General features: G+C 39.9%; 1 protein-coding gene across 2 annotated transcripts in view; it reads right to left on the reverse strand.

The window, feature by feature from the left end:
• Positions 1-3,292: 3,292 nt before the first annotated feature.
• MAP7 (microtubule associated protein 7) overlaps positions 3,293-12,545 on the reverse strand; it is a 219,560-nt gene continuing 210,307 nt past the window's right edge. Inside the window, exons 17-18 of one of the 2 annotated variants that reach the window (XM_023190972.1) lie at positions 6,396-6,619; positions 3,293-4,786 (exon numbers count right to left, since the gene is read on the reverse strand). In XM_023190972.1, coding sequence (XP_023046740.1) covers positions 4,776-4,786; positions 6,396-6,619 — 235 coding nt within the window. In that variant the 3' untranslated portion in view covers positions 3,293-4,775. The remainder of the gene's footprint in view (positions 4,787-6,395; positions 6,620-12,545) is intronic. The other variant, XM_023190974.1, reaches the window with a different exon arrangement.

The following is a 12,545-nucleotide window of genomic DNA, read 5'->3' on the forward strand; positions in this document are numbered from 1 at the left end:
TGAGCCACCATGCCCAGCCTTAAACATAAAAGTTTTAACATTTATTTTACTGAGAAACTTTATACTCATTTAATTCAACCTTAATAATTAAGGCAACTCCATGAGGGCCGGGCATGGTGGTTTACGCCTGTAATCCCAACACTTTGGAAGGCTGAGGTGGGCGGATCACGAGGTCAGGAGTTTGAGACCAGCCTGGCCGACATGGTGAAACCCTGTCTCTATTAAAATACAAACAATTAGCTGGGCGTGGTGGCGTGCACCTGTAGTGCCAGCTACTTGGGAGGCTGAGGCAGGGGAATCGCTTGAACCTGGGAGGTGGAGGTTGCAGTGAGCCGAGATGGCACCACTGCACTCCAGCCTGGCGACAGAGCGAGACTCTGTCTCAAAAAAAAAAAAAAAAAAAAAGACAACTCCATGAGATGAGTATTATTCTCCCACTTAGCAATGAAAATATCCAGATACAGAGAACACAACTAACTTACCAAGCTTCCCATGGTTAATTACTGGCAAATCTGATACTTAACCACCTAAGTGTAACTCCAGATGCTGGCTCTTCATTTTTCTGTTGCTTCCAACATTAGCACCTTGCCTTCTGAACCTCTCCCTTTACTCTTTCACAAGGTATTTAGAGATCCAGTAATTCAAAAGTGATCGTCAGTCCTTTTATAGTGTATACTTTAATTTTTAGGGTTTTGTTGTTGTTGTTGTTTAGATAGGGCCTGGCTCTGTCACTCAGGCTGGAGTGCAGTGGCACAATCACAGCTCAATGCAACCTTGACCTTCTGGGTTCACGCGATCCTCCCACCTCAGCTTCTCAAGTGATTGAGACCACAGACATGCGCCATCATGCCCGGCTAATTTTCTAATTTTTGTAGAGACAGGGTCTCCATTTGTCACCCAGACTGTCTCAAACTACTGGGCTCAAGCGATCCTCCCACCTTGGACTCCCAAAGTTTTGGGACTAGGGGCATGAGCCACGGAGGCTGGTCTGTGTATATTTTTAAACAGCAATTTTAAAACTTCTTTTGAACTTTATAAATCTTGGCATTAGTTTTTTCTTTTGAGACAGACTCACTCTGTCACCCGGGCTGGAGTGCACTGGCGCAATCTCGGCTCACTGCAACCTCCACATCCCGGGTTCAAGAGATTCTCGTGCCTCAGCCTCCAGAGTAGCTGGGATTACGAGCGTGCACCACCACATCCAACTAATTTTTGTATTTTTTACTTTTTTTTTTTGAGAAGCAGTTTCGCTCCGTTGCTCAGGCTAGAGTGCAATGGTGTGATCTCGGCTTACTGCAACCTCCGCCTCCCAGGTTGAAGCGATTCTCTTGCCTCAGCCTCCCAAGTAGCTGGGATTACAGGCATGCATCACCACGCTTGGCTAATTTTTTTTTTAGTAGAGATGGGGTTTCTCCATGTTGGTCAGGCTGGTCTTGAACTCCCGATCTCAGGTGATCCGCCCACCTCAGCCTCCCAATTTTTAGTTTCTAAAATTACTTTTCATCTCTAAAATTGTAATCAAACTTACTAATATAAAAACCCAATTGAGATTGACCAAGGAACTAGTAACAAAATGTTTAATTTGCAATAAAATTGTCACTTCTGTTCACATGCTGGTCCTTTTCTCTCCCACTTCTTGCAAGGCCTTCAGAGCTCCTCCCCAAAACTAAGGAGGTGCTAAAGGATGTGAGAAAAATGACAATCCAGAACATTTCTGAGTGGGCTTAGGTGTTCACTGAGTAAAAACAGGATTTTGCAGGGGTGGGGGGGGAGTATAGGCAAAATGATGTTTCTTAGATGTTAGCTTATTTTTAAAAATTGCTTTTTGTAACCTGATCCAATAGCTATTCCATCATGCTTTTTTTTTTTTTTCTTTTGACAGTAGAGATGGGGGTTGGGGTTGGGGGGAGGGTCTTGCTATGCTGCCCAAGCTGGTCTTGAACTGCTGGCTGTAAGCGATCCTCCTTGCCTTGGCCTCTCAAACTGCTCAGATTACAGTGTAAGCCACTGAACCCAGCCCCATCACGCCTTTAAGTGTTCAATGCACAGAACAGATGAAGGCCGATAGTCCATTTCAATCAGATTTTTAAAAATGTAATACAAAAGATGGGAGAATTTATTGTTACTTATTATGCAATAATTTACTTTAAAATACTTTAAATATAAATTGTGCAATTCATGTGTGCTGTGTAATTTAACTTCAATCTTCTTCTGAGAGTAAGTTAGATAGTATTTGAAGCACCTCAATCAGGTGGCTAGGCAGATGCTTTAAACACTTATCTAAATATACACCAGTGTTCATCAGCATAAAGGATATTAATTTTTCACTGGCGAATGCAGACTGAAAAGTAGGTGGTTGTCTAGACTTTTAGAGGCAAAATGCATGAAATGAAGTGTAAGAATCTGGCAGATTCTGAAAAATAATGACTTTTTATAGTACCTGGGTCTAGAGATCTCTTTGTCCCTGTACCTTCCCGCTCCAGCACTCCACACACGTTTATGACTGTGACCTGGTCCAACCAGGCAATCAGGTTTCTTAATTCTGCTTTCAGAATATCACTGCTTCTGCTTCACTGTGAACTTTTTAGTCAAGGTGTTTGTGGGGTTACTTATGAGCAGAGAAGGAACTTCCCCAAGCTTTCCAGAAGCCCTGCTTGCTAATAAACTTGTCATGTAAGATAACTGTTTTAGATTTGCTTTTACTGTAACACACCACGAGGTGGTGTGGTTATATAGGAGGACACATATAGCCTTACTAGAGGTACCACCAAACAGACCCGTGACTGGTGACTGACTAAATTGGCCTAGATAGTTTGCAGTGGTGCAGAAAGGAAACTAAAAGCCCATTCACTCTATTTTCATACTGAGGGCCATATTTGATTCCTGAGCGCTCCCCTTAATGTAGTGTGAATACTGAAGACCTCCTTAAGGTCTGCAAGTAATTCAGATTTTTCAAGTGCTGGCCTAAAAGCAAGCCAGACATTGTAAAGATCAGGGTCATTCTCTGGCAGCACTGCTCTAAATACAATATAATTAAGAATTTTGTACCACTTCTAATAAAAACTTGATGACTTAGAAGGCTTTCAGTTTGCTAATGATCACCAAAGTTTAAAAACATATATGAAAAAGAAAAACAGCCAAAATAGACCTACAGCTCTAAATTTTAAATAAAGCTATCCTATATGCTTAATCAACAGGAGGCTGGGAAAATGTCACTGAGTTAAATGAAGGACAATCTGAAGACTCAAGAATCAATCTGAGTGAAGTTATAACATATGAGAAACCTAAAAGTAAAATTGTGTCAAACATTTTATTTGGTGTTTCATGCTATGTTGATTTAAACAAATTAAACAACTTTGTTGAACAGATTTCTTTTTTAATATAATGACTGTGTACATGGACAACTGAAAATAGGGAAAACCCCCAAATTAATGTTTTAACAAATTATAAGCTGTTACTAAAGACCATATGCCTGGATTAAAACAAATAGTCCAATGGATGAAGTCTCTCATTCAACCTAGCAGTTTAACCAATTTCTCTCTTCATAAAAGCTGCACGTTACTGTGGTATAAATTTATCTTTTTTAACACTCCACATAAAAACATGTGCACCCTCTCCTTCTACATTTAATCATTAGTAGTCTCTAAAATGGTAAAATAAAATTGAATTTATATTAGCAAATGAAAGTGCAAGTTTGTACAGCTAGGCTCAGCAGCAAAAGTGAAGAAGAAGAATGAAAGGTGAAAAGCTGACAGATGCCACGCAGAGCAAGGACTTCCATGAAGGTCCGTGTCCTGTGTGCCAAACACAGTCAACACTCCGTCATTTTCTCATTGCTCTTAAACGAGCAAAACCAAATTCTTTTTCTATTTAAAGAAATGTTAAATCTTTATTTTCCCCAACATAATTTGTGATCAGGTAAGGCAAAGATAAGTCCACCATCACTGGGGACAGCAGCAACATACAGACTTCAGAGATAGCCCTGAATCATCAGTAACATTCTCTCGTGGTAACATCAGAAGGAATGCAGCTAACAAATTAAATTTGTAATGTTGTCACATTGTTCTAATTGATTTGAATAGTTTATCTGGAAAAACTTTATAAATACATTATGTAAGAGGGCAGTAAATTATTTTGCTTTGAAAAAATAATGCTTTTTCACATTTTAAAACATTTCAGTCTGCTTTTGCAAAAGGAGTTGCAAGAAAAACGTGACAGCTGGGTTTGCAGAATGTCCATGTACAAGTTGTATTTATAAGAACCTGGTAATCTGCCTATAATTTGCTTCTACAAATAGAGCTCTTTGCAATAATATTTAAACAGGTTTAAACTCTTCCCCTATTCATTCTACTTGTAGAGCAAAGAGGTACTTATTTTTCAAGTATTATAAAAGGTAAAAATTTTTTTGCCAATTTTACATGTTAAGCTTTTAAGACCAAAAAAACATGCCTAGTCAGCCCATTTCTTTTATAACCAAATTCTCTTGTCTTTCAAAGAATGCAGAAAAATATTGATTGCTAAGAAGGAGCACACTGGAAAAAGCCATTTTAAAGTATTGAAGAATGAGACGTATTTCTTTTTTCCTATTGATGAAAATGATTAGAAAAGCTATCCAGTCTGTTGTCTTTAGCTAGTTTTAATAAATCTTTTCAAAATGATGGTCAAGAACTCTTTAGAAAACTGTCGGAGGGGATGCTCCTTTATAGCATGAAAGGAATTCCATTAATTGTAGAAATTCTCATTAAATTTCAGCTTTGGTTCTTCAGAAGAAATACTCATATAACTTCTATATGAAGAGACAGAAAAAGAACAGATTAATATGACATTTATCTAAAATCTTATTTCAAGAATACTATAGCAATATCTTAAATTTCTAAAATTTACTATACTGTTATGTACACTTATATAAGAATAGGCAATTTTGTTAGGATTCACAGTCTTAAGTGAATTCTGTTACTCATAGGAAACACATGTTCTTTTCTTTACATTAGCTTAGGTCATAGCCTTCATTTTTCCAAGTGGCATACGCAGATTGTACTTTTCTCGGTTAGGGATTTAAACATTCATTTCTCTTGTATCCTCAGTACCCGATGCTTAGGGTTCTAAACATATGTTGGAGGTTAAATAAATGTTGATAAATCATCTAGAAGTTCTTTCCCTCCCTGTAAATCTGTAACATGAGTAGGAAGCTGTACTGGGCATGTTTCCATCAACATACCATTAGTCGGATTGTTCCCAAAGGCTTAAGAATCAGAAAGTCAGACTGGGGAGGGCCCTTACAACCTCCTTTCAAATCCTAGAAAAGTGGAGTTCACTAAAGTGAGGTTCCACTTCCAAGGACAGTACACTAGAGGAGAAAAGAAGAGTAGCTTCATCTGGATGGGTGGTTCACATTGGCTACCTCACTGCATTACAAGTTGATTTATTACAGATTCACTGATTGAATCTAGAAGGCAAAACAATTTGCCCACAAATAATTCTATATTGTCTCCCTTTAGTTATCCTGAATTTGGCCAGTTCTTTTCATAGAAATATAACGAGATGCTGGTCAATACATGAAAGTCATCTTCAGGGAAGAGAAGTCAACAAAATTGAAACAGGTTTGAAGAGACAGGGAGCAGAGATTATCCTGCTAATTCCTGAGACTGATGGGATTGTGCTGCTGAGCTGCTATGACCATTGAGTTAGTGATATTTGATATTACTCCTTCTTTCTTTGGGTCCTGATTGTTCTTTTTGCACAAAGACTTCAGGTCAAGTGTGGGTCAAAGAGACATTGTATAAGAAAGTCACAGGCAGTTTCAACAGCAACAAATCATTTAACAAGGAAAGATCCTTAGACTCAGTGTGATCCTATTCAGAGTACTGGTTTCATCACCTAAATTGTAACTACCCATCATGTCACATTTCAAAACGACAATAATGTATTACTCAGGTTCCCTAAACCCAAATAAGAGAAAAATGGTGGTAGTCTTCAAATATATGAAGACCTGAGAAAGATGGAAAAAACTCAAATCTTTCTCTAGTGGGCAGCATTAGGTCAGAATGGTCCATAAGTATAGGGAGGCAGCCTTGTCTTTCTACAAAGCATATTCTGACCATGCATGCTGTTGGGTAATGGGTGCTGCTCTGTGCAGAGAGGCTGATGGACACCCACTGGGTGCTGCAGACGGGATTTCTGCACTGACTGAGAGAATAGGAGAGGCCTTAGAAGTTGTCCAATCCAACTCAAAATTCAATTTCTATGAGCCAGGCACAATCTTTTCCACTGTGGCTTACTTGGTCCTTTGAAGAACAAAGTGTTACCACAATCATACTGTAGAAGGCTGTAGTTTGTGTCCTCCTGGGTGTCAGATATTTCTGATGACTACAGAAGGGAGTTGGAGGCAAGCTTACCTGCAGTCTGTTGTGTCTGAACACCATCTACCTGAGGCAGGGGCCCAAGTGTCCCTTCATCGTCAAAGGCCAAAATTGGATTCAAAGGAATTTCTGGGCTCTCACTATTGGTGACATCTAATTTGGATGGTTTAGATCCAATGGGTAAGTTTATAATTTCTTCAAAATTTTCATTCTGAACAGATACTCCATTTTCATTTGGCTGTTTTTCCAAATCGGGAGTGCTAAGGAATTTGAAAAATAAAAATAGAAATGTTAGTCTTAAAACTGGAAAACACATTATTAGGAAAACCAAAATGTTTTATAATGAATAATTTTATAAATCTACAATTTAAAAAATGAGACTGATGAGTCACACCATTACTAACAAAAATACTAAATTGTGGTGTATTTGTACCTTAAATTCTTATTTTAAAAAATCTAGGTCAGGCACAGTGGCTCATGCCTGTAATCCTAGCGCTTTGGGAGGCTGAGATGGGTGGACTGCTCAAGGCCAGGAATTCAAGACTAGCCTGGTAAACATAGCAAGAGCCCCGTCTCTACAAAAGATAAAAAAATTAGCTGTGTATGGTGGCACCCACCAGTAGTCCTAGCTATTCTGGTGGTTGAGGTGGGAAGATCGCTTGGGCTCAGGAGTTTGAGGCTTCAGTGAGCTATGATGGCACCACTGCATTCCAGCCTGGGCTATGGAGTAAGACCCTGTCTCTAAACAACAACAAAAACATTTTAAATCTGTTATTTTGTTATGAAAATTATCAAATAGAACAATTTATCAATTACAACAGATCATTAATAAAAACAAAGCAGCAGCAGCAGCAGCAGTTCTACACATTTAATGATTTCTGCTGCAGGCATTTTTACATTTGTCTGATAAGGAGCATCACTTATGAAGACCTTTGCCTCAAAGATGAGGGGATTATAATTTGGAGAGGGGGAGTAAACGATTTGCACAAAGTCACAACTACTGAGAGACAGTTGAGGCTAAATGCACAATCTCTTGATCTCTGGTCCTGTGTTTTTCTCATTAAGCCATTTCGCATACTTCCTAGATATTCCAGCCTTCTAAGGCACTTGCATAATTTCATATATAAATTTTTGAAGACCAATCTTCTTATCTTTGCCCCTTAAATCTGCCTCTGACCTCATTTTGATCCTTATGAATTCATATCTAATATCTTGGATTTATTTTTGAGATATACTTAATTGGCCCCAAATACTTAATCTTCTACAGTTTGTCTTAGATTGTCACTCTCTCCAACCAAACTGGCAGCCCCTTATGTTATATGCTTATTATTATGCTTTACAACGTAGCCAAATAATGCCTATGCATCAAATGAGTGCTAAACTAATTTTGCCATTCATTTCATTTCATCGCAGCAGTACACATATATGTGCAAGCTTCATAACTTGTTCAATGCTCAACAAATCACCTGTAGTCTCAGTAATACCAACTGCTTGAACATTGTTAGCAGGTCAGTTTGTCTTCTCAAATTGTAAAACAATGCTAATGTAAATCCAACCTTTCCATTGCTTTTTAAGACTTTGCTTTTTCTGCCCTATTGAATAGTTTACTTTCTTTTTTCTTTTTTGAGAAGGGTCTCTCTCTGTTGCCATGGCTGGAATGCAGTGGTGCAATCTCAGCTCACTGCCACTTCTGCCTCCTGGGTTAAAGTGGTTCTTGTGTCTCAGCCTTCCGAATAGCTGGGACTACAGGGAAGCACCACCACGCCTAGCTAATTTTTGTATTTTTAGTAGAGACAGGGTTTCTTCGTGTTGGCCAGGATGGTCTGGAACTCCTGGCCTCAAGTGATCTGCCCCCATCGGCCTCCCAAAGTGCTGGGATTACAGCCATGAGCCACAGTGCCCAGTCAAAATAGTTTACTTTCTCTACTGAGTGAGAAGTATTGACTTTGTTGAACACATCCTAAAGCATTTCTGATTTGAATATTTATATATTTTTTAAATTATTAAACCTTCCTTTTTTATGGAAAAAATGAAGATGGCTGTCCTAAGTGTCTCACAAGGCATTGCAGAATACACTGAAAATATTATTTGTAAAATGTTATACAGAAATATTATACAGTATGATGATGCTTTTCTGCTATTTTGCCAAGGGAAGGGGAGGCCACTAGGTATTGTAAGTCTCCACAAGAGTACAGTCACACACATGTGCACATGCTGCCCCCCCAGTCACATGTGCACACACACATCTAACACCTACTGTTCTAAGTGCCTGGGCTGCCACACCATCTTCCTGTTCTTGCCTAACACCAACAGCCTTTCTGTAACTAGGGAAGCAATTTTGGTTCTTAATCCAGAGAGAATTTAAGTAGAAGTCCTGGCAAAGGATAAAGAACAGGACCTTATCTCCAGAGCTCCCTTTTCCTTGGCAACCTTAACCTGTCACCTTCCAGGCCTGCATGTACTAACAAGTCATAATGGCAATGGCTAACCCCAGACTTGAGCCAGTATCAGATTTCATTTCCCCTCCGCCTGCCCATTCTAACTGTTGGCAATCAGAGGGATAATTGTGCCATATGCATTGGATGACAAGTCATGAAATGTTCAGGGGACATCGGGACGGGGAGAAACTATAAACTGAAACTGAAGTACTGGGGTTAGGGATTATGGATCCGTGTGTCCAGTCAGGATAAGAGCACCAGCTTCTGAATTCCCTGCCTTCAGTTACCTTCTGAAGTTTGAAGACTGCTGTAAGACTTCTGAAGACTGCACACTTTGCTCCAGTCCAGAATGTGTACAGGGAGGGGTTGGGACCTTGGCAAGAATCTGCAGTCCACACAGCTTATGGAAGCCAGAACCTTATTTTTTCTTGATATTTATTAATTATGTTAAAACAAGTAACTTTTAAATTAAAAGGGATATATCTCTTCCTGTGTGAACAATAGGGGCTTGGGAATGTTACTTTTCCTTCAGGCCAAACTAAAAGCAATGATGAACTCAAGATTTGGAGGGAAAATGAACGGATCAAACACCAAAATTACCAAAAACTCCTTATTTAAAAAAAAGATGAACATTCTATGAAAAGACAGCTCCCATACGGCTATGAACAAACACGAAATGTCTTCTGGAGTATTAGGAGGATAAGGCAGTAGCTGTATAGGCAGCAGAGCTTCTTAGCCTCTGGACTAGAGATTCTCAGCTGGGGGTGGAAGAACATCTCAGAATGACCTGAGAAACTGCAGATAACTTCCTCGGTTCCCATTTGGATATTCACCGCTGTCCTCCCGGACCTGTACTCACATGGATCTATATCCTTTGTTTCCTGTTCCAAAGCAAGTTTCCTATCCATGAACAAGTATTTTCCTCAATTCTTGTGGAGCATCCTTCCACAAGTACTCTCTCTTAAGAACTAAACATGGCTTTTCAGTAAGAATGATCTGCTCAAGGGCATATATACTATTCATATATGTCATAAAGATATATTTCAAGTATTTTATAAACTTCATATATCTTACATAGGAAAATGTATATATTCATTTATAAAATTTTATAAAATCCATATATGTTATGAGTATATATTCATATATTTCTTTGAGACAGGGTCTCACTCTGTTGCCCAAGCTTGAGTGCAGTGGTGCAATCACAGCTTACTGCAGCTTCAATTCCCTGGGCTCAGGCGATCCTCCCACCTCAGCCTCCCGTGTATCTGGGACTGCAGATGCATGCCACTGCTCTCAGCTGATCTTTGTATTTTTTGTAGAGATGGGATCTTGCCATGTTGCCAGCTGGTCTTGAACTCCTGGGCTCAAGTGATCTGCTTGCCTAGACCTGCTAAAGTGCTGGGATTACAGGTGTGAGCCACCACACTTGGCATATTCACATATCTCTTTACACCTTTAAAAGCTGGCCAGAATTGTGATAACTCAAACCCTCTTCCATTCTAACTAATGTCAGTGGGGAACCTGTCAGGGGAAAGATGGGCAAGAAAAATGGCTTTGGGGCAAAGGGGCCAGGCGTCTCACTCGGGAGTAAGGTGAGGAGTAGGGTTCAGGATACTTCTGGTACAGAGCTGCCCTATAACAAAGGATCTCAGTCCTAGTTGCTAGGAAAAGTAATGTTAGGGGGTTGCCATCCTCCTGGGGTGCTTCTAGACAGTTTGTTGACGTATCTCGAGGTGGGTAGGGGCAAATGTAATTTAGTTCACAGCAATCATTTATTTACTAATGTATTAGGTACTAAAGACATTAGGAGAAGTGATACTTCTCTCTCAATCTGAATTAAAAGATAGTCGTTCTGAGCAGTGGCGTTTTCTAGCGAAAACAAATTCTACCACTATACTCGCATGATCTGTCAGATGGATTTTCACAGAGTATCACGCACACCATGTTCTGTGGCAGGGACCCTAAGCATTTCCATTAATCAGTGATTTAATCACAGTGGGCAAGCTGGAGGGATCGATAACTCTACCTGAGGTGCAGAGTAGGGTATTTAATAAAGATGCTGACTGATCACAAGGATCATGGAATGCTTCACTAAAAATAATGCACTGAGATGAAAACCAAAGGTTTCATAAGCATTTTAAGGTTGATTTGAAACTAGGAGTGAAAGGAAATACTGATGGACGTGATTTGTCATTTAAATTTTTAACAGGACTTCAGATGTAAAACTGTTTAAAAATGTGAGTTTCCACTGCATCAAAGGCAATGTTTATTCATGAATGGGAAGCTGTTTTGGGGATGGATATTAAAGACAAGAATAGGCTGGGTGTGGTGGCTCACGCCTGTAATCCCAGCACTTCAGGAGGCCAACGTTGGTGGACTGCTTAAGGCTGGAGGCCAAGAATTTGAGGCTAGCCTGGGCAACATAGGGAGACCTCATCTCTATAAAAAATATATACTTTAAATTAGCTGGGTGTGTGGCTCGCACCTGTAGTTCCAGCTACTCAGGAGGCTGGGGTGGGAGGATCATTTGAGCCGGGAGGTTAAGGCTGCAGTGAGCCATGCTTGTATCACTGCACTCCAGGCTTGGTGACAGAGCAAGACCCTGTTTCATAAAACAAAAATAAAACAAAATAAAGACAGGAATAAGCAAGCCCTTCTCTAGATGGAAGAGTGTAAGTGGCAGAGAGCCCCAGGGATCAGAGCTAGGGTTAGTTTTATAATAATCAGAAGACAAGCAGGATAAAATTTAAGTATGCAGATGATGTTTATTCTTGGAAATCAAGTCATAAAAATAGCCCCTTGAGAACAACAGGGAAAATCATGAAATGAGTGACAAGGCAGGCAGTCTGTAAGAGCACTGGATTTAGAAAACTGTCAGCTGAGCGATCCTTAAAAAATGGTGAATGATCAGTCACTAAGGAGGTTAAGACATCTTGGGATCACTGCAAACTATTCCTTGGTGATACTGACTCCTTGTGTTTTGATGGTAAAAAAAAAAAAAAAAAAAGGCCAATAAAATGCTAGGCAGGAAAAGATGGAATACCAGGAACAAACCAAAAGCATTATTCTACATCACACTGCAGCTACACCGAGTGTACTGTGTGTTTTCTGGACACTGCATTCATTTTAGGAGGATAAAGATAATGATACGTAACATCTGTATAGTACAACATAGTTTTCAGAACTCCTTCACAGACACCATTTCACTGAATCTCCCAATACTTTGTGTGGAAAGTATCTCCATGTCCAGATGAGAAAACTAAGGCTTAAATTAAGTAGGTTAACCCCACAGTTGCTGAACTTCTCAAAGGTAAAACTAGGGATCGAGCCTGGAACTTTTGGTTCTGAAGCTCTTTTTCCTCAACCCCATATTCATGCTGAAGAATCTCTAAAGAAATATGAATAAAATATTCAAACAGCTGAAGAAGGAGTCTTTCAGAGATAAGGTAAATGTGTCAGTTACTGATTTACTGCCTCTCAGCTCCAAATTCAGCCATCATTCCTGTTCTGTGAAACTGGATCTGGGCCCGTTAAATAATTAACCTTTGCCATTGCTGGAGAGACACTGCAGGAGAGTTTTGCTTCCTGGTTGGCGTGTGCTTGCTCAGCAGGCTTCGTTAGCATACATGTGCCTTTCCCAGTGCCTGGCTCCTGCAGTGCACAGTGGCCAGCAGCCTCCCCCCAGCACCCCACTGGGGCAGATTCATGGTAGAGTGCTTCTGGGGAAACAGTGAACAGCTTTCCCAGG

Source organism: Piliocolobus tephrosceles, chromosome 5 (assembly GCF_002776525.5).
Source record: "Piliocolobus tephrosceles isolate RC106 chromosome 5, ASM277652v3, whole genome shotgun sequence".
In the NCBI taxonomy this organism is placed as follows: domain Eukaryota; kingdom Metazoa; phylum Chordata; class Mammalia; order Primates; family Cercopithecidae; genus Piliocolobus; species Piliocolobus tephrosceles.